This window comes from Hyaena hyaena, unplaced genomic scaffold (assembly GCF_003009895.1).
Source record: "Hyaena hyaena isolate Hyena2069 unplaced genomic scaffold, ASM300989v1 scaffold_82, whole genome shotgun sequence".
Taxonomy (NCBI): domain Eukaryota; kingdom Metazoa; phylum Chordata; class Mammalia; order Carnivora; family Hyaenidae; genus Hyaena; species Hyaena hyaena.
This window is the reverse complement of record NW_024080713.1, coordinates 3,853,986-3,877,011: the sequence shown is the minus strand read 5'-3', so window position 1 is coordinate 3,877,011 and position 23,026 is coordinate 3,853,986. Positions and strand designations below refer to the sequence as shown.

The following is a 23,026-nucleotide window of genomic DNA, read 5'->3' as shown; positions in this document are numbered from 1 at the left end:
GGTGTGGTGCTATTAGTAACAGTAGTACTATTTGTAGCTTCAGTTGTATTTGCTGGGAAATGAGTGGTTGTGACAGGGTGAGTACTAGTACTAGTAGTCGTACTTGTAGGGGCAGGTGTGGTGCTATTAGTAATAGTTGTACTATTTGTAGCTTCAGTTGTATTTGCTGGGAAATGAGTGGTTGTGACAGGAAGAGTACTCCTTGTTGTAGTAGGAGAACTAGTGCTCACAGTCTCAAAAGTGGTAGCATTAGTTGTAAATGTAGAAGTATGTAGAGAACTTGTCGGGAAGGTACTTGTCATAGGTGACGTGGAAACTATAGGGCCACCATATATCCAGGTAACCTCAGTTAGTTTTTCCAGGCTGATAATCTTGTCAGTCAATTGAATAGTTAGTATCTGCCAGAAAATAAGAGATAAAGTTGGTGTTTTAGAACTACTTAAACATATTTAAGCTGTACTTCAAATTATACTTTAACAAAAACTGACATATTCATTTTTTTCCAGTGAGTAATAAAAGGATATAAATATTCCTTTTCAGGTCACTGATTCCAGACAGATAAATAGAGGGATGTGTTGTGTATGTGATCTCTGTGCTGGAAATCTGTGTCTTCCCACTGCATCAGGCCAAACCACATTGCTTTCAAGTATTCGCAGCTTTGATTAAAACCTACATTTACTAAAATCTTGTTGCGTTGCCACTAGATTTTAACTTCCCAAGGGCAGGCTGGTTTCATGTTTCACCATCCCCAACACTTAGTCTAAGTGCCTGGCACATAACAGGTATCCGACAGGCTAGTGAGATTCCTAAAAAGAAGTTTTTTCAGAATTTTCCGCATCAGTATTAACCAGAAGTAATTACTTGCAGAAGGTGGTCTTGAACACAACAGTCCAGGAAAAATGTGTTGAAGTACATAATCAGAAAGGACTAGAGAGAAAGAAGCTATCTGAGTGTTCAGAGGGGCATTTTCCAAAATCCGGGTATCAGCAGGGCACTTGGAAAACAGGAATTATACAGTTACCTATTTTCACTTCTGAATGATCCCACCTAAGAGACACTGGATCATACTTAAGACAGGTCTAGCGTTCTAACGTGGGGTACTTCTCCCTCTGTACTGGTACCTCTATACTGGTAATTTGTCTTCCGCATAGGTGTCTCCTAAAGCAGACCCCGCTAGAGGGTCTCATAGGGTCTGCTATTTATGTCACTCTGTTTTGTTAACCAAATAAGTTCATCTCACATCACAGGTGGGATGTATTCACTTTGATGACTACCACAGTTGACTGCCAATTTTCACCAGCCTATAAGATCTATCAACTTGACCAGGGATAGGAGTAATTTCAGGAAGGAGGGAGAAAATCTCCAAAAATTTTTATGAGATGGCTCTTTCTTTTGTTTTAGCCTCTGCCACAGAAGCAAAAACATTTTGTTATTCTAGCCTGAGAGGCTAACTTTACTTAACACATGGCACCATTTCTGGGAAACATGTGGAAAGGATTTCCTCAGGCCGTTGAACATTGAATCCTGGACTACATTGGGAAGACATGAACATACTATTGCACATATCTCTATAACCTTTCAAATATAAGCAAATAAAAGATAGATAATAACAGTGGGGATAATTTGGCATAATAATAAACTTAACTTAAAATATGGTAATTATTCCTTTGAGACATACCTGATTGTAAGGGTCACTCTGGAAATTCTTCTCCGTGAATTGCTGGTTGTCATAAGTAAAAGTGACTTGTGTCACATAAGCAGAGTTTATCCCCCAGATTTTAATATATCCAACTTTCAGTGGATTTGAGTCGCTCAAATACTTATTGTGCATGGTCTGGATTTGCAAAATGTCCTATAAAGAATAGAAAAAATACTTAATACATCTGCTTATAGACTATACTTCACTTCAAAATGTTAAGAAATCTCAAATTAGTATTGTTGTGTTGGTTTGCTGTTTTAATTCTTAATTTAATTCTTTAATTTAATGAAGATACACTTCCTGAGTACCTGCTACAATACATTTGATAATGCCAACATTATGAAAGCTATTTTACCTATATTGTTACTAATTCTTATAAGGGTTTTGAAAAGAAAGCATCATTATCCCAGTTCTACAGATGAGGAAACAGGCTCTGGGAGTGAAGGGAGTAGCCTAATGATATAGATATGTTTGGAATCACGGTGCGTCTATGTGCATAGTACTGTGTCAGTTAGCACAGGGTTGAACAAAGAATTATGGCAAACAGTCCCTAGACTAAGTACAGTTTGCAACAAATATAGGGACTTGGCTAAATCATGAACTGATTGAGCATTCAACACAAGGGCTAAACTAATGTGGGATAAGTCACAAAGCAGGGCATGATTAAGACCTAAGTGAAAAAAAAAAGAAAGAAGAGGAAAATAAACCACATGAGACCTTTAACAATAGAGAACAAACTGAGGGTTGATGGAGGGAAGTAGGTGGGGAATGGGCATTAAGGAGGGCACTTGTTGGGATGAGCACTGGGTGTTATATGTTAAGTGATGAATCGCTAAATTCTACTCCTGAAAACAATATTGCACTGTATGTTAACTAAAATTTAAATATAAAAAAAAAGAAAATCAGAGTGAGTATTTGTCATGGGTGCCAAGAGAAAGGAAAAATCACTGTGGAATAGGGTGGTCAAGAAAGGACTTAGGAAGGACATGGAACTCCAGGGAGCTGGGAAGGATGGATGGAGTTAGAAAGGTGAAATGAATGAGAAAAGGAATGGTGTCAGGGATATGGTGAAGAAAGGCACATTCACTGAGCATAAGAGCTATATGATAGCTGATGCTGACCCAACAGGAATAAGACTGGTTATGATGTAAGATATGAAAATGATTTTATACAATAAATCAAGGAGGCGCCTGGGTGGCTCAGTCAGTTAAGCGGCCAACTTCGGCTCAGGTCATGATCTCACGGTTCGTAGGTTTGAGCCCCGCATCGGGCTCTGTGTGGTCAGCTCAGAGCCTGGAGCCTGCTTCAGATTCTCTGTCTTCCTCTCTCTCTGCCCCTCCCCTGCTCGCTCTCTGACTCTGTCTCTCAAAATAAAATAAAGACATAAAAATGTTTTAAAAATAATAGATCAAGGAGATAGTGGCAGTAGAGCGATGGTATAAACTCCTTAACTCTGATGGGCAACAGTAGAAAGAGAAATATGTTCAATTGTCTTTATGGAGAATTTAATAAGACTTTGAGACTGATTGCACAAGCAGAATCAAGGGAAATGAAGAAAAAGGGATCGAACTTGAAGTAAATGGGTGTGCTGAAGCTAGCTAGCACTTATTGATTTGGGAGACCTTACTGTTAATTGCCTAGAATTTTGCATGACAGTTGATAGCTTGAAACTGGCTAAAATGGGGGAATATTTACTTAGTAAATGCTATAAATCAGCTCAACACCCATATAACCCCATACCAGCCAGCACACCATTCATAACTTTTTAAAAAAGTTTATTTATTTTTGAGAGAGAGAGCATGAGGGGGAGGGCCAGAGAGAGGGGCGGGGGAGAGACAGAGAATCCCAAGCAGGCTGTGTGCTCACAGCACAGATCTAGGGCGGGACTTGATACATGAACTGTGAAATCACCACCTGAGCCCAAATCAAAAGTCAGATGCTTAACTGACTAAGCCACCCAGGCACCCTTGTATACCATTGATAATTACCCACAGGGAAAGTCAGAAGGTTTCATTCTTTTCAAGCCACTGATCCTTAGAAAAATCCCATCAAGTGTCACAGAGAAATAAGAATTTATTCATCCCTTGTTTGGAATAACAAAGAATGGAATTTTAGAGTTAAAAACTATTTAGAGGAAATGTAATGTTTTATCATAAAGAAACACATATTAAACAGGGGAAGTGCCTTCTCTAGGTTAAATAACTAGTTAGTAGTAGAAAGAGAACTAAAATCTAGTGCTTCTAAATCAATGCGAGCCATATACATAATTTTCATAGCCACATTTTTTAAAAGAAAGAAGAAACAGAAATTTATTTAAAAGTACATTTTATTTAACCCAATATTTCCAAAATGTTATTATTTGAACATGTATTCAATATAAAAATATTAATGAGGTATTTTACAACCTTTCAACTATTTCAAATTAGGATGGCTACATTTCTAGTGCTCAATGGTCACATGTGGCTAGTGGCTATCATACTGGCTATTGCAGTTCTAAGATACTCTCTCAATCCTGGGTACCATGTTTTAAGAGAAATCTAGACTAATTGCTTCTGGAAACCCATAGAAGCATGAAACAGAGGAAGTGTAAAGTTAGCCTGCAGATGTATAATCCCAAGAGAAGACAGAAAGTATACACAGCAGACATCTTCAAATACCTGAAGCAGTATTATGTAGAAAACAGAACAGATTTGTGTTACACTATGTCTTAAATGCAAATTTAATAGGTAAAAATTATAGAGAAGCAAATTCCAGGTCTGACACAGAATGATTATTTAACATGCCTGGTAGACTGGTTATTCGTTCTTCCCTATTCATATCCTTTTCTATGTAATTTTGGCAATTCCCTCCCTCTCTGGATGGGGCATTCCATTCCACCTTTGTTTTTGAGCTTCACCATCTAACTCTCCCTTGCTGATCGGATAGCAGTCAACTTGCTGCAAATTGGAGATTTTAAAAAGTGCTCAAGCATTTCCATTTCCGTTTTTGCCCTCTTCCACAGTCATAACAAGGTCATGACCAGACCTGCCCATAAGAGCATCCTAGGTCATCAAAGAGCCAGCTGACGACAGGTGAATGAGCACAACCAGGGTCATTCTAGCAGCCCAACAGTTCCATGACCAAGCACAGATACATGTGACCAGCCAAGATCAGGCAAGTGCAGCCCAGAACATCTGAACACTATAAACTCACAGGCTAAATAAGTACGTATTGTTATGTGCTGCTGAAGTTTTGAGATTGTTTGTTATACACCATTGTTATGCAATAGATAACCTATCTAGCATTTATCCTGCAAAATATTATTAGCCAAGAAATGCTGTCTCATCCCAAGAAAACATACATTTTTTTAAGAATTATTTTTTAATGTTTATTTTTGGGAGAGAGACAGAGACAGAGCACGAGTGGAGGAGGGACAGAGACAGAGGGAGACACAGACTCTGAAGCAGGCTAAAGGCTCTGAGCTGTCAGCACAGAGCCTGGTGTAGGGCTTGAACTCATAAACCATGAGATCATGACCTGAGCTGAAGTTGGATACTTAACTGACTGAGCCACCCAGACACCCCAACACATTATACATTTAAGGATTCATTTTGTAACCAGCACTAATTAATTATATGTTTTTTTTTATAGAATCATGGAATATTAAGTAATTGTTAAAATAAGTACTATCCTTATATTAATGTAGACAGACCCAATTTATAAAGGTAAAGGCAGGAAGTTTCTCCTACTAAGCTGTAGGGTATTATTTTGATACAGTTAACTGATAATGTTTAACCTGTAGCTAATTGGAAATGGAATTATAAAATTCAATAAAATAGTCTTACCTGAGCTGCTATAAAGTTTGCCAAGAAATAGTTTCCATTTTCATAGGTATCTGCAATCAAGAAAAAAAGAGTAAGCGACTCTACTTGTGACTTTAACTACAGCAGATAATGTTGCATATGGTCAATGGGGTCACAATTAGTGATCAGGATAACCATGACCTCTCTGAGAAACACCAAGGATAATAGCCAAGGAACTGTTTTACCCCAGGGTAGGGTGGGGGTGTGCATATGGAAGAGGATGTTTCAAGTATGGATCAAGTGGTTATAAAACTGGAAAATCTTGGTTGTTCTCAGAATAGATACCCCATATGAGGAAATGTGGAGACACGTGATTGCTTTTTATCTGTGCTGACAGAGCAACTCATGAGAGTTGACATGCCTGTGTCAAAGCAGAGGACAGTGGTGAGGAATTCAGGCTCTCAAGTCAGACTGATGTGGATTCAAATCCCTGCTCTTAAACTTAGTTGTTGTACAAACTCAGGCAAGTAAGTTAACATTTTATCGCTTGTAAATGGAGATAATAGTAGTACCTAGCTCATGGCATGCCGCATGAGCCAAATATGAGCTCAAAATTTATTGTTCACTGTCACGATCAAAGTCATCATCATCTGCATCTTCATTAGTCTTCTCTCCTTGCTCTTAGATCATCCGACCACAGTGCTCTAGTTCCCAAGCCCTCCTCCCTCTACAAAACTTACTCCATCAGTTCTTCCCCAGACCCTCTCTGCTCCTCCAGACTCCAAATATGCTCCAAAAGACTCCATTCTGACAAAGCCTTTATGTGACTCTCTCTCTATCAGGTAACCACATCTTCCTTTTAGTGATAGCTTATCTCAAAAATGGTAGCCTCTGTTTGTTATGTCTGTGTACTCATCTCATAATTCAGTCCTACATTTCAGTGCCTATGTTTCTTTTCACTGATTCTGATCTTTTCAGAGTGACCAGTGACACAATATATTAAATCTAAATATTTCTTCCTGATATTCAGGTTTTTTACACCTTTCCCCATGCATCCCCTCCTTGAAATCATCCTTAGTAGTTGTCTACTTTACTCATTCTCATGTGGCTTCTATAACTTCTATTTCTTAAAGGTAAGTTTCATTTCATGTTTTGTTCTTACCCTTATACATTCTTTAATTAACAACCCTGCCACCATGAGCAACAAAGAATTATCTAGCCCCAAATGTTAGTACTATCAAGGTTGAAGGAATCTGCTAAAAAAAAAAAAAATGCACTTTTGAAAAAGAAGGAAGTTGGAAAACTCTTGCTTCCTGATTTCAAAATTTACTCAGAGCAACTGTAACTAAGACTGTGGTACTGGTTGGGGTGCCTGGGTGGCTCAGTCCATTAAGCGTCCAACATCGGCTCAGGTCATGATCTTGTGGTTTATGGGTTCGAGCCCCGTGTTGGGCTCTGTGCTGACAGCTCAGAGCCTGGAGCCTGTTTCAGATTCTGTGTCTCCCTCTCTCTCTGCCCCTCCTCCACTCATGCTCTGTCTCAAAAATAAATAAACTATAAACAAAAATTAAAAAAAAAGACTGTGGTACTGGCATAAGACTGAATATAGTATATGCATATGTAAATATATGTAACTATGTGTATATGTACATGTAAATATATATGTATATATAAATATATATGTGAATATATATGATAAAGATTTATTTCTGTGTCCATAATTCTATTTATGTTTAACATATATAATATATAAATGTGTGTACCTATATATAAAATATACATACACCTTCATATTTAAAATCAATTTATTTTCATCAAGGGCACCCAACAATTCAATGGTAAAGAACAGTCTTTTCACCTATTATGCTGGGACAACTGGATATCCACATGCAAAATAATGAACTTAGACTTCTACCTCATATCCTATACACAGATTAACACAAAATGGATCAAAGATCCAAATGTAAGAGCTTAAAGTATGTAACTCTTAAAATTCTTTTTTTAAACGTTTATTTTTGAGAGAGTATATTTTCAGCAATATAAAAAATTACGCATTTTCTTAAGTAAATGAAAGCAAAAGAATATAGCAACAATATTATTACTTTTTTGTAGTTTTCTGTCTTTAAAATATTTTCTTTAATGACAATATATTACCCTCATAATAAAGAAAATGAAAAGGAGGATATTATTAGTGAAAAACAAGCTATAATTTCACAAACTGTGACCTGTTACAAGATTAGAATGTTCTCGTCTACATTAATAAGGATTGGAAAATGGCATCAGTTGATAACAGCATGTCCCTATATCTATAAATAGATGTCTAAGGAGGGGCGTCTTGGTGGCTCAGTCAGTTGGGCATCCGACTTCAGGTCATGATCTCCCAGCTTGTGACTTTGAGCCCCGCATCAGGTTCTGTGCTGACAGCTAGCTCAGAGCCTGGAGCCTGCTTCAGATTCTGTGTCTCCCTCTCTCTCTCTGACCCTCCCCTGCTCATGCTGTCTCTCTCTGTCTCTCAGAAATAAATAAAACATTTAAAAAAAAAAGATGTCTAAGGAAAAGGATGCTCTGATTATAGTGACAAACCCCAATTATCTGAGGTAGCACTGTCATATCCCTAGATTGGGGAAAGAAGGCACACAAAGTAATATTTCATTGATAGAAGCATCTTTTTAACAGTACTTAATACCCTACTTCTGAGACACCAAGAAATTTTCTGAGCTCTAATTTGTCTCCTCAGTGAAACTACTTAGGAGGAAAGGGGTGTCTGGTTATAGATGGCTGGTCCAAACAACAAAGCCAAGTCTGTGATCCACTGAGAACAGATGACATTTGCATCCACACTTTCATCAGAGCAGGGCAGTTAGTTATACAGAGACACATCACCCCTGGCTGACTCCGTAGCATCCTGTTGCTGAACCGCAAAGCTAGGGACCATACACTGTTCCACGGTAATTACAAGGCAATATAAAGAGCAGGCAAAACTCACAAACGTTCTCCCAGCACATTTGCTTTATTAACAGTGGCAGAAACAAGTTTAGAGATAGATTTCCAGTTCATGTCAATTCTATCCTGAGCCATGGTTTTTCTGCATGGTGTGGGGAGACCCTGGAAAGCTCATACTCACCAATGCTTTGTCCATCGTCCCAGAATATCTGACCTTCAGCTTTCCCATTGTCATCCAAGGCAACTATCAATCCCAGGAATTTTTGTCGACTATGAAAAAAATAAAGGAGTTATTTTTCTCTAGATTATAGGTTGTAAGAATGAAGGATGGTTGCAGTTGAAAATATTACTCACCCAGAACAAAAAAAAAATTAATGCATTAAGAATGCACATAAAGTTCTAAAAATTGGTAAAATGAGATAAAATACAAGACACTTAGAAGCAAATAGATTATAATTAAATTGAATGAAACATGGTATAACTTCAACTTTCAAAAATCAAAAATTGCTCATAATTAAAAATGTATCTTCTTTACAAAAGAGCTTATTGTATGCCCCTTAAATATTAAAGTTTCCTAGATAGTTTAAAAAGTAATTTTGTGGGGGCACCTGGGTGGCTCGGTTGGTTAAGCATCCGACTTTAGCTCAGGTCATGATCTCACAGTTTGTGGGTTTGAGCCCCTCATTGGGCTCTGTGCTGATAGTGTGGAGCCTGGAGCCTGCTTCGGATTCTGTGTCTCCCTCTCTCTCTGCCTCTACCCCACTCATGCTCTGTCTCTTGGTTTCTCTCTCTTTCAAAAATAAATATAAACATTAAGAAACAAATAATTTTGCTTTTGAAAATTTTACACATAAATGTATATTATATAACATATAAAAACATAAATACCATTAAAATAAGATGTACTTAGATGTTTGTCTATGTAAATATATTTTGCAGATAGAAATGCATTCCATCTCAACGGATGTATAGGCAAACTAATTTTCATTAAGTGCAGTCATATTTAAATTATTTTAAGTAATAAAAGAAAATATTTGTTTGAAATTTTGAGGTGATTTCCTTATAGTAGAGAGTTATAAATAATTATGGTAAATAAATACCAAATATGTATAATCAATATCCTTTAATTTGAATACATCTCAAGATATTTAATTTCTTGATGATTTAATTTTTTAAGTGTATTTATTTACTTTGAGAGAGAGAAAGAGAGTGCATGTGTGCACACACACAAGGAGAGGAGGGACAGGAGAGAGAGAATCCCAAGCACGCTGTGCTATCCACACAGAGCCCAATCCGACAAACCATGAGACCAGGACCTGAGCCCAAACCAAGAGTCAGATGCTCAACCGACGGAGTCACCCACACAGCCCTTAAAGATTTAATTTTTTTTAATGTTTTATTTATTTCTAGGAGAGAGAGAGAGAGAGAGAGAGAGAGAGAGACAGCGACAGTGTGAGCAGGGGAGGGTCAGAGAGAGAGGGAGTCACAGACTCCGAAACAGGCTCCAGGCTCTGAGCCGGCAGTCAGCACAGAGCCCGACGCGGGGCTCGAACCCACGAACCGCGAGATCATGACTTAAGCGAAAGTCGGACGCACAACCGACTAAGCCACCCAGGCGCCCCTAAAGATTTAATTTTTAATAATTAATATGAACTTGTTACTCATGATCTTTTTGTGAATTAAAAAATAAACACTTAAAAATGAAATATATGAACTCTAATTACTTGTATATTATAAGTAAAATGATAAGATGTGAATTCCTTAGGAAGAAAACCACCCAACAGCCCTTCAATAGCTTCCAGATTGCTATAAAATAATATGCAAAGTACTTGTCCTGGCATTTACAACCCTCCAGGATCTGATCCTAACCTGCTTGAAGTTTATTTATTTCATCCCTCTCCCTTCTCTACTCTCCAATTAAACTGAATGGTTTACTCTTCCCCAAACCAAACTCACTTTTCATCCTTGGTTCTTTAATACTTTCAGAATATTTCTTTCCCTGTCTTCATATATTCAAATCCTACTTATTATTCAAGACTAAGCTCACAACCACCTTTCATGTTAAACCATGCTTTACCCTGCAAGGCGGAGTTAACCTCTCCCCTTTTGAATGGTTATTTGTCTTTTTATCTCTGCTTCTCCTAACATAATGCGTTCTTCTTAATTTAATAAACACACACACAAATCAAAATCTAACTATATAAATATAAATATACAACCTATCCTGAGTTGACCAAAGTAGACCTGGGAAGGAGTACTGAATCATCCTTGGATTGCCATCCAATCAAAGAGCTCATTAATATCCCAACTTTTTTAGTAGTGTGGAAAGAGGTACTCGGTACTGCCTTAAGAAAATTTTTGTTCCTGGCCTTGGACACAGAGCTACAGATAAAAGTTCTCCCCAGGACTGATTGCATGAATGCATCCTCCCCCATATCCCACTCAGAAGGCATTTACAGAATCAAATCAATGAAAGGTCTGTAATTCGGTTTGTTTATCCACAGAGCCCTGGTGAAGGGGGTTAGCCCCCTGCGAAGTTGCCTCATTATGGCAAAGGGAGGCCGGCAATACCCCGGGTCCTCTTTACCTGGAGTGAGTGTTCATTGCAGGCTCTTGCCAAGGCAGGATGTAGCCTCCTCTGATGTGTACGTTGATGTGGTCAAGAGGAGCCTCCAGGGTTCTCCACTCACCTGTTGACGTATTGCCAGATTCCTAGAAGAAGGAAGATAGGCAAGTAAGGATGACAGATAAATTGATGAAATGAAAAGATGCATGCTTTCATACGGGTTTTTTCTTTCTAAGGCAGCATGTTGGAAAGTCAGCAAGAAACCACAAGTCAAAGGAGGAAAATCTCTGATTTTCAGCATTGTTAAAAACTCTGCAAAGCTACTCTTTCCTCTGTATTCTCCAGAAAAGGTGGGGAGGGCAGTTAGAGAAAAGGCAATGTGCTACGGGATGTCAGATTTTACCAACTTATACTTTTGTGGATAAGCAAAAGGTTTCAAGATTAAGCAAATCTTGCTTGGTTGAAAGGTTGAAAATTATTGCCTTGGAAATTATGTGCCTCAAAGGCAAGAGAGAGCGCTGGCCACCCCTCTGGCCAGCATGGACCAATCTGGTTCTTCACCAAACAGGTCTCTTCTTACCGTGCTGTAGTCGTACCAGCGGGCTCTGGGGAAGTAAGCCAAGACCTTAAACGTGTTCTGAAACAGAAAATCAACACGTCATTACATATATTCTAATAACTTAATCTCGATTTTAAAAATTCTTTCTGTAGAGGTTGGACTAAAAATGGTAATTTTATCAATGGTTTTAAGAGTTTGGTAAGTGTAGGGGCACCTGGGTGGCTCAGGCAGTTAAACCTCCGACTTCGGCTCAGGTCATGATCTCACAGTTCATGGGTTCGATCCCCACGTTGAGCTCTGTGCTGACAGCTCGGAGCCTAGAGCCTGCTTTGGATTCTGTGTCTCCCTCTCTCTCTCTGCCCCTCCCCCACTCACACTCTGTCTCCCTGTCTCTCTAAAATAAATAAACATTAAAAAACAAAAAAGAGTTTGGGAAGCATAGTTAAAAAAAGATCAGGGAAAATTCTTCAGACACATAGAAAAATCCATTTTTTAAAAAGGTAAACTTTACAAAGATGCGGGGCAACAAAAAACTAAAATGAAAAATCAGGGGGGTGATGAAGTTGTCATTAATGGAGATTTTGAACGAAAATGATCTTTTGGGGCTCAGTTGGTTAGGTGTCTGACTTTGGCTCAGGTTATGGCCTCATGGTTCATGGGTTCGAGCCCCGCTTTGGGTTCTGTGCTGACAGCTTGGAGCCTGGAGCCTGTTTCAGATTCGGTCTCTCTCTCTCTCTCTCTCTCTCTCTCTGCCCTTTCCCTGCTTGTACACTCTCTCTCTCTCAAATAAATAAATAAATAATGAATAATAAGTAATAAAAATTTAAAAATTTTTGTTTATTTTATTTTTTTAATGTTTTATTTATTTCTGAGAGAGAGAGAGACAGCATGAGCAGGGGTGGGTCAGAGAGAGAGGGAGACACAGAATCTGAAACAGGCTCCAGGCTCTGAGCTGGCAGCACAGAGCCCGACGTGGGGCTTGACCACATGAACTGTGACATCATGACCTGAGCCGAAGTCAGACGCTCAAATGACTGAGCTACCCAGGTGCCCCAAAATTTTGTTTATTTTAAAAAAAATATTTAAAAAATTTTTAAATTTATTTGTTCTAGACAGTTATTTGCCATAAAATAGTGAGTGGGACAAGATGATCTTTAAAACGCCCTTCCTGTACTTTAGATTATATGACTGAGAGTTTCTGATCGATGATGGAAAACTCACACTTTCCAGCACGGGGCTGATTAAGATGGCAGGGCCCAACATAAACTGATGGTCTATATCCCATGTTATGTTGTCATTTGTAAACCTTAAAAAAAAAAAAAAAGGATGAAAAATCCAGGCAACTGTTAGGACTTCTGCAGAAGACCATCTGTGAGACGTGGCCGGAACTGCTGCTTGGGGACACGGGCTGTACTCACTCGTGGAGAAGGGGTCGGACGACAGTGCTGCCCTCAACGTGAGCTTTATGCATCAAAGTGTAGAGGTAAGGCAGCAGGGTGTATCTTGTCTGAAGGACTTTTCTTGAGTACATCTTGAAGGTTGAATCCCAGGCCACAGGATCTTGTCTCTAGAGAGATGAAGGCACGTGTGGCTGACACCCTTTATGCCATTGTAATGGTGTCAGAAAAGGGTCAGCAGGCACATATCTCAGTGTCTGTGACACAGATCTCACCTCTCGTTTCTATCCTGCCCTTTCTCTTGCCCCTGCTGTCCCCCTAAACTAGTGCTTCTTGCTTCCCACTGTTCACCGTGGGCTCCTAAGCCTCCTGCACAGTGTGGCCTTGGCCCAGCACAGGTCTAGAGAGATGGGTCTTGATGCCCACTGACGTAGCTTGGATGGACTTGAGTATAATTAAAACTTTCTAAAGGAGATGACCTTCTTTTCTTTTAACCCCATAGGGAAACCCTTCTTTCCTCACAGGCATGAACTCCCCCCATCCCCCAGAGATAAGCAAAAGCGGATTCTTGAAAATTGCTTAGAACTCTGGGGTTGTGAACTCTGGGGGTTTTCTAAGCAATGGAGGTGCTGATTTATGACTTTTCCTCAGCAAGTAAGTATGACACTTTGGAGGGTTAAAGAGAAGTGATTCAAGGACACAAAACACCATGGCGTCCACTGCTGCCTCACCCTTGTCCCGATGGTGTTGTGGTTTCTGGAAAATGGGTAAAAGGCCCCCAGCTGCATCCAGCGAACACACATCTCATATTCAGCATTTCCAAAGAACCCACAGATATCTGCTCCTGTCTGAGGAGACACAAAATCAGAGCATGAGGTGGGACTGCCATGGGCCGCAGGCACGCTGGCATCCAACTGAATGATTGATAATGGCCCCAACACAACTTACATAAGATATTCCAAAGAGACTGAACTCCATCATGCCTGCAATGAGAAGATACAGTTGTGTTGGGTGAAGCAGCCCTTCCGGGGGGGAAGTTTGACCTGTCTCTTCCATACCCTATTTGGAAGCCCCGGGCCACTCATGATGAAAATATCAAAAGATGGGTATAGATTAACACTCCCACCCACAGAGAGAGAATTCAGCTCCTGCTCCTTCCACTGCCCACATGCATCATGACTAGATGTAACCAGCGTGGCTACAGAACACATGATCCAGTCCCTCCCTGCCAGCAGAGGCCCCTGGGAGGAGGCCCACGCACCAATGATAGACTTCCTCAGCTGGTCCCACGCGGCCGTGTTGTCTCCCAGCCAGTGACCTCCCCAGCGGCCAGAAGAGGGGAATGTGGAGCGGGTGATGACCACCCCTCGCTGTCCCGTCACTGCCCGCACAGCTCTGGATGGAGGGGAACAAGGTGGTAAGTTGAGGGTAAATTTTGAGGATGGACAGTCATGGAACTTCATTACAGAGAGTAGCTTCAGCCTGGAGTAGGAGGCAGCAATAGTGTTCCATTTGGAGCCAGAAAGCTTTTTCCCTGGAAGCATTTGTTATTTCAAGGTGATGCTAAGGTTCACAGAAAGACCACTGGAGATCTATCATCATCTAAATGTGGATTTCCTTTCTTTAAAAAAAAAAAAAAACTGAATTAACTAGTTGCCTACATAGAGGTGGTAGGAAGGAGTGGAGTGAGGGGGAACAAAGGTGTTTATGGAACAATTACTCTAACCCAGGTATTATCCTGGTCACCCCCATATACACTGCCCCACAACCTCAAGAAGAAGATTTCCTTGGCCTCCTTTTACTGTTAGAAAATTTAGGCTCAGAGAAGTCAGACAATTTGTCAAAGGACAATTAAGAGCAAGGAGGCAGATCTAGGATCCAAATAAAATATATATGACTGCAGCTCTTTAATAATATTCTCTCTACTACACTAGTCCTCACTGGGTCAGATAAAGTTTACACACAAGGACAGATATTCACAAAAGATGCTCAAATATCTCTCTATGAAAGGTGGATCCTCTGCCTGTAGCTTCAGTGAGAAAATAAAAACAATTGTGTGAGATTGCAAAATCAATGGAACAAAAGGGGAAGTCTATTAACAGATCCTTATACATAATGCAATCCACATATTTGCTGAAGAGAGTATTACAAATCAATAGACACCGATGAATTATTCAATAAATGATGCCAGGAAGAGAGGTTAGCTACCATGGCGGGGATTCATCCATTTATGTCACTATTTCACTCCAAAGTAACCATGCACATGGATGGACACACACACATGCACATACATACACACATGTTCAACAAATAATGTGAAGGCCTGAAACAAGGCAGGGATACAGAGGAAGGGTAGATATGTCTGATGCAAAGAGCTCAACTATCACTGACCATTTCAGAGCCCTAGAAATTAACCAGCCATAGAAAGAAATGAAAATCATCGATCCAAGAAAAACAATGAAGTCTTGGCAAGACAGTGAGGTCTGTGGCATTTGAACCTGGACTGTTTCCAGCTGATGCCATCCCTAGTTCAGTGGTTCCAAAAGCCAGCAGCCTCAGAGGTCTGACCTCTTTGGGGGCTCTGTTAAAAGCACTATGCCCAGAGCACAATTAATACTGTTTTCTAGCTTCCATCCCCCCAGAAAAACTCTATTCCCAGGGTTTCATGGCCATTTGATTGGACTCAGAGCTCAACTCAGCAGGGAGGAAAAAAACCCAATCCAGGAATTACCAAAATAATAACAATTTTCTGGCACCATCACAGGGACTCAGGCTGTGGTTCAGTCAGGACAGACACAGCTTGGCTGGTTTTAGAGCAAATCCTGGAGAATAAGGACCATGCATGTTTGCAAGGCTCCTACATATTCCTGGGGATCAAAAGACTGCACATGCCCAAGGCTCTGTGCACGCCCAGGAAAGAGCGATGGAAGGAGGAAGTTCCAGTGACTCACTCCTGGCTGAACTGAGGTCCCGAGTAAGCAGGAAGTGAAAGGTAATGCCGTCTTAAGAAACTCCTCAAGTTTGAAGGTGTGGCTTCTCACACTTATCCCCTTGGCAAGGGTAAAAGACATAGAGTCAAGGCATCTAAGGTGAGCAAGAAGGCTTTAACGTTCCCTTTCAGTCTGGCAAAACTTGAGGCAGTCTTTTATTATTTTCTTTTAAGTTTGTTTAAGTCAGCTCTAGTGTGAGGACTGAACTCATGACCCCAAGAGTCTCATGCTCTTCCCGAGCCAGCTGTTCGGGGAACACACTCACTCGTAGGTGGGTCTGGTCTGGGCCCATCCGTACAGGCTGTGCACATCATAGTGCCGCACCGGCGAGCCATCTGGCAGGAACTGCTGACTCTCCATGCACAGGGTCTTACTGCTCAGGCCCTTGTTCCTGGACTCCAAAGCTGAACAGAAATGCCGAGTTACTGCCCAAACAACTTGCTCTGTACATTCACTAAAATTGCCCATTGTCTTGGTATTTCTCCATTTCAATCAACGACTTTGTTGCCAGTGACAGTTCCAATGTCAAGAATTATTGTCTATAAAAACAACACCCTGTGACATTACAGTTAATGAATGGTAAGGAGAGCGTGTAGAGCTAGGAAAGGCATGCTTCGTCTTCTTCTGATATTTATAGAGTACTGTCATCACACACTTACCAGCGCTAATAAACTCTTCTGTTGTTATGTCTATTTCTTCCACTAGATGTTAACATTCTCAAGGGAATGGGCCTTTTCAAGCAACCATCTTAAGGTCTTTAAATTTTCTGATTTGTTAGTACTTGTCTGATAGGCAAATAGTAAGGGAGGAAGGAGGAAAAGGAAGGAAGGAAGGAAAGAAGAAAGGAAAGGAAGGAGGGAGGGAGGAGAGAAAGGCAGTCAGGAGCTGGTGAGCAATGGACAGCATAGCAGTGACTCAGACCTCAAGAAACTTAGATTACAGATTTTGTCTCACAATCTACTGGTAAGAAGGTGAGTCGCTTCCTTCCCTGGGTTTCTGTACTACAGGACTAGCAGGGCCTGTCCTTCATGAAGTATCTATGGACATGGGCAGAAAGAGTGCAAAGCCGAGATTTTCATTCTCTAATGAAAAGACTCTGTGGTGTGTGTATGTGTGTGTCTGTGCAAGCATGCATGTACCCACGCATGTATATACCAGGTTATTTAAAGTTAGAGCAATCAGCTCATAGTGACCAATGTAATCATGTAGTGCTTGGTTTCTTTTGATAGTACATCATGTCATTTCTATGCCTGATTATCAATTTACACTTGTTCAAGATTATTCTACTTGGGATTTTATGTCACGTGTACAAGTGTTTTCTTTCTCTAAAATTAAGCTTCACTTTGACAATAAGAGGAAAATTTTCAGAGTTTTTGAGCTGGGAAGTAATTCGAGGAAGTGATCAATTTACATACATGGCATATAGGGTGGGTTATTAAGAATTCCATCGCTGCAGCCCCTGACAGATCCATCCACAAAGTTTGATGGCTCATTCATGTCCTGCAATGAATTCACGAGAAAGATTCTGTGATGTCAGAGGCAGTGTGGTCTTTGCTCTGGAAGACACCGACCTCACGGAGATGAACATGTCCTATTTAAGGCCTCAGCTAGTCACTCCATGGACTCTATTTCATCTAAGGGGTTGACCCATGAAGGACTCTAAGAATCCATGTTGGTCTCAATAGATGGTCAAACTCCTAGTTTACCTGGCATGTTTAAACTTGTGAGGATTATTTCATAGTGGCAAAAATATGGAGATTATGCTGGATCCATGACCTAAGAGATTTCTTGATCCATCTCCCCACACAAGAAGCCCAACTTTGTTTTCCTATGTGTGAATTACTCACTTTTTATCTGTGGCCAATGGTTGCTATTATCTTCCCCTACTCTTTCTTAGTCCAATAGCTTGGACTGATTCTGACCCAAGCAGAAAATACTATCTCGCTTTTTGTAGTACATGCAATCCTGAAGAGTTGTGGATAACTCAGAAACAGAGCTGGAAATCAAATCATGCTTGGAGGGATTTATTACACAATTGCAAGAAGTAGTGATTCCTGAAGTGAATGTTCACTGCCTACTTTATTAGCAGAAAAGTTAAAGCTTTGTAAAGTGGACTACCTTAAATGGGCCATCTAAGGGCAAAGGCAAGTATTTGGAGAACTCTTCACTATTTTGAGTTTTTCAGCTATATCTTCCCTCCAGCAGAACAAATATCCCCAAGTAATCAGTCTCCCTATTGCTCAGAGCTATCCACATCTCTTTACTATTTGCTTTGTCTATTTGGGCTAATCTTTCTTGTGTCTGCTCTGCGCCCGTCCATCCTGAGGGTAGTGGCCAGAGAAGCCTTAGGGCTGCCAGTGGGCTTACATGTTTGTCTCTGGATGGATAATGAGCTTTCAGCCTAGCCCAGACCCGTGAAGCTGTTGACAGCTGGCCTAGAATATGCTCAGGATTTCGAGCCATTGGACAGTGGTAAAAGAAACTGAAACACTGATATGCCTCCCATCCCTAGAAAAACACAAATAGATATATGTCCCAGACACATTTGAGGAAGCCCTGCTCTTAAGCCCAACTGACACGTGTAACAAACATCTGAGCAGGCCTTTGAAGATGAGCCTGCACCAGCACCACGGTGAACATCTATTTTCTCTTGGATTCATGACTTGTTGGCCCCAGTTCTGCCCTGATGCACAGAAGGGCACTCGGGCTCCCCTAGCATTAGCTTCTGGGTAGTTTGGCCAATGGGAGGCACCAGCCAGTGATTGGAGGGTGGGAGATAAGATAAACTGGGGTATTTATTCCTCTCCCTCTTTCTCTGGCAGCATCTCCAGTAGTGGGACATCTCTTCCATGGACTCCAGCTTCTGCAGCATGTTTCTGAGAAGACCCACAATCATCTCTTTGTCTCTGGAGGTCCAGCACCTTAATTCTGCAAGTGTCCCTCTCATTCTTCCACCCTTAGCTCTCTGCTTTGCCAGTCTTGAAAGTGCCTCTCCATGATCTGACTGATAACGTCCCCAAAGAAAAACCACCATGGGGCACTTACAATCCACAATCCATCAAACTTCAAGCTCTTCCTTGGCTCTTGAGGGTTCATATAGAGCTCTTGTATTTCCTTCTTCCACCATGCAGCTGTGCTATTACGTAAGAAGTCAGGAAAAGCAACGTAGGCTCTGTAGAGCTGTGAGAGTAATACACAATTGGGTGTTTGCCTGTCTGGGAAGAGGGGGTCTTGGGACAAGGAAAGGACGATGAGCAGGTACGTGTGCAAGACACTGCCCCACTCAGGGTCTGACCTAACCTCAGCTCTGCTGTTGCTGCTGCAGAGTTTACTGTGAGCACAAAGAGATCAGAGAAGGCTGATTGCATTCTTTATTCTCCTAGAAAGAGGTTTGAGAGTCTTAAATCCCCTTTAAACATGAGATTTGTTTTTATGACTAGGCCTTTAGTCATATGAATTGGAAAATTAACTGACTGTGTCTAAATGATCAGACTTTAGAAACACAAATTTTTTTTTTCCCAATGGCCAAATAAAGGAGACCAGTCAGCCAGGGAATAGTGAGCTGCAGAGTGTAGGGGATGCTAGATGTCCAGGCTGATATAACAGCAAGTACTGAGATCAAAACCACTATTTCTTCAAACTGGCTGCCGCATTTTTTTACATGTAGACAATTTATTTAAAAAAACAACAACAGTGCATTCATAACCTCCCCAGTGAAAATAGCCTGGACTTTCATTCATCATTTTTCAGGGAACATTGGATTTAAATAAAATGCAACCCATTACAGGCACATGTGTGAAGATATATTTCATTTGATTTCCTTCTACTTATTTCCAGATAAGTTGTTTATTCTGTTTTCTGTTTGAGGATCTCCTTCTACCAAGAAATTATCAGTTGACAAGAATGCTCAAGGAGTTGCCTTAAACAAGCACTGGGATAAAACTCATAAGGATCCAGATGTTTATTGCAATGTGGACAAAAATCTGCATGTAACTATACCTTAACTTGAGTTTCATGGTCAAGGGTAGTATTCACATTCACATTGGGCAAATCTGGCCAAACCTAGAGAAGAAGAAGAAAAATTAAAACCTATACAAGGCATTGCATATGGACTGTGAAATGATTCATGTCTTAGACTCTATTGACATGCTTATCCATACAATTCTTGGAGATCTTTGTCATTAATTAAATTGTAACATCTGAATCTATGGAATTCTATTAGGAAAAATAGCCTGGGGTCCCTTGACTCATTCCATAAGTCTTCAGAACCATTAAGTTCAAAAATAAAATAAACTAAATCTGTTTTAAATATATCTTCTGACCCTTTCAAATGATTGCTTTGCTGTCTGTCATGGACATAGAACAAAATTCTCTTTATAAATAACAAACTTAAACTATGACTCCACGTAAATAAAATTGATTTTCATTCACAACTCAGAAACTTAGGCTCATGAGTATTAAGCAGCATGATGACTTACTGGGGGCCCTAAATTTATGTAGCATTAAAAAGTCCATATTTTTAACCCATTTCATCTTTAACTAGAAGGACATTAACTATATACAGTGATTAAGTCATTCATTCCTCACTTATTGAGTACTTACTATGTGATAGGCACTCTACTACAACCTGTATCTATTGGGACTTAAGTAAGAAATCATCCTTGTTTTCTAAGAGGTCACAGATAAAACACGCATGCTAAGTTACATGCTATACTCTCTGAGAATAACAATATAGAAAAGGGAAGAAATAAGGAGAGCAAAATGGTCATTGAATGCTTCATAGGAGGGTACATTTGACTTGGTCTTGAGGTGTGTATATAATCTAGGTAAGCCAAGAAGGCAACAACCAAAGACACAGTAAACATGGCATGTACTTAAAACAGCAGGAAGTAGCACAGTACAGTTACAGAACAGAGTCTGAATCCTGGCTGAAAGCTACTGTCATCCAGGGTCGGGAAGTTCACCTAAAATTTTGACTTGGTCTTGAGGTGTGGATATAATCTAGGTAAGCCAAGAAGGCAACAACCAAAGACACAGTAAACATGGCATGTACTTAAAACAGCAGGAAGTAGCACAGTACAGTTACAGAACAGAGTCTGAATCCTGGCTGAAAGCTACTGTCATCCAGGGTCGGGAAGTTCACCTAAAATCCTGTTGCTATAAATCAAACAGATGAAGACTGAGATCACAAAAAGGAACTAAAGAAGATAAATGGAAGAGGAGAATCTATAGGACTTAATGATTTATTTAGATATGGAGGATCTTAAGCATCATAGGTTAAAGACGAATGCAAGTTTTGAGTGTGGGTGACTGCCAGACACAGATTTCAGAGCCTTTCTTTAGGTTTATTACATGACCAGCTGGAATATATAAGGAGTGGAGCACCAGAATATTTCCAGACAATAAAACAAAGCTCACCGATATTTTAGAGAATTAGACCTGTAACCTTGGTCTTATTAATCAGCATCTGGCAGACTTCTATGCATTCATAATTTATTAATTACCCAACATATTTTTCTAAGATTTATTAACAGCCTCTTTCAATCAAGATGTTCTGTTGCTGATTAATTATGGGCATCTTCTCCCAAGGCTTACCTTTCCCCAGACAATGTCACTGTTATCAGGCCATTTGATGAATACATTGTTTTCCTGTCCTCTCTTGAATGTGGGATAATGGGTCTCATTGCCAGAAATGGCTGGGTCCTGCAATGAGAAAAACATCTCCAAGACCAAAACCAAAAACAAGATATCCACAGATAATTTGCCTTATGTCTATAAAATTACTGAGGAATAAAGGATGCTATTTGAAAACATTTCCTGGAGATAAACCAGTTAATAAGACATTACCCTCATGTGAAGAAAGTCAATTTATTGTGCTTCTACAGTGTAATATCAAAATTCCTTAAGACCATGAAGCTTCTGTCTTATGTTATGTTATGTCATGTTACATCACGTTACCTCATGTTATGTTTTATGTTATGTTTCCATGGCCCAACTTATGTATCAAAAGTGGCTTCCCTCTTCACCTCATCCCATAGCTGCCTGAGTTACTTTATAATTGTATCCTATTTCACAATTGGCATATAAATTATTGCTTTTTGAAGTTATTTTTCTTTATTGTTTATTTATTGTCTGACTCTGTTCAATAGAATAAAATCCCCATGAGAAAAAGGATGTTGTCATTAACTTAGATTATACACACATGCATACACACACATACTTTTTAGAACAGTGACTTTCAAAGACAAGTCTTTAATTAATGCTTGAATGAATGAGTGAATGAATGAATAAAAGTCAGCAAATAATTCTCTATTTTTTGGAAGCCAGAAGGGAGGACCATTTGCAGGTAACTATTTCTGTGTTTATCAGGACACAGCTTCCAATGCAAAATAATAAACTGGTGCTCTGGATCTTAGCTCAGTTGCTTGTGAGTTTAATTAAGAAGAAATGTCTCCTGAGCCTCACCACTGCTGGGTAATGATACAACTGGAGGGACTTTTGAACCTTCTAAGGTAAAGATAAGACCTGGATACAGCTGTTCCCTCGGAGGCACAGCCTGAAACAGTGAGGATTTGGGGGTATTGTTACTATATTCATTGTATCAGTCCACCCTTCTAACGCTACCAAGGGAATCATAATAATAAATTACATCCCTGGGGCATTCAGTTATGAAAAATAAATATTGCAAAGCATCACCTTTTGAAAGCCATTCTTCATTTGTTCTGTCCTTTGTTTATTTGTTTTTTAAAACTTTATTTTATTTTATTTTAAGTTCATTTTTGAGAGAGAGAGAGAGAGAGGCAGGGAGGGGCAGAGAGAGAGAGAGAGAGAGAGAGAGAGAATCCCAAGAAGACTCCTCCCTGTCAGCACAGAGCCTGATGCAGGGCTCGAACACATGAATCATGAGATCATGACCTGAGCTGAAACCAAAATCAGACACTTAACCGACTGAGCCAGCCAGGCACCCCTGCTTTTTAAAACTTTAAAAAATGGTGTCATAGAAAGTTGCAAAAAAATGTGCAGGGAAGTCTTGCATACTCTTTACCTTGTCTTCCCTCAATGGTACTATTTTAAAGCCGTGAGCACAGAA

At 40.1% G+C, this 23,026-nt stretch overlaps 1 protein-coding gene across 1 annotated transcript in view; it reads right to left on the bottom strand.

Annotated features, from left to right (window-relative positions):
- The window catches only part of LOC120232971 (probable maltase-glucoamylase 2), a 78,607-nt gene that overhangs the window by 3,865 nt on the left and 51,716 nt on the right, over nt 1–23,026 (bottom strand). The window contains 16 exon segments of the mRNA XM_039234017.1: nt 29–398; nt 1,679–1,852; nt 5,524–5,573; nt 8,606–8,694; nt 11,012–11,136; nt 11,571–11,627; nt 12,771–12,855; nt 12,968–13,116; nt 13,678–13,794; nt 13,895–13,929; nt 14,208–14,341; nt 16,202–16,340; nt 17,352–17,436; nt 18,982–19,116; nt 19,936–19,998; nt 21,532–21,639. Of these exon segments, the coding sequence (XP_039089948.1) occupies nt 29–398; nt 1,679–1,852; nt 5,524–5,573; nt 8,606–8,694; nt 11,012–11,136; nt 11,571–11,627; nt 12,771–12,855; nt 12,968–13,116; nt 13,678–13,794; nt 13,895–13,929; nt 14,208–14,341; nt 16,202–16,340; nt 17,352–17,436; nt 18,982–19,116; nt 19,936–19,998; nt 21,532–21,639 (1,915 nt within the window).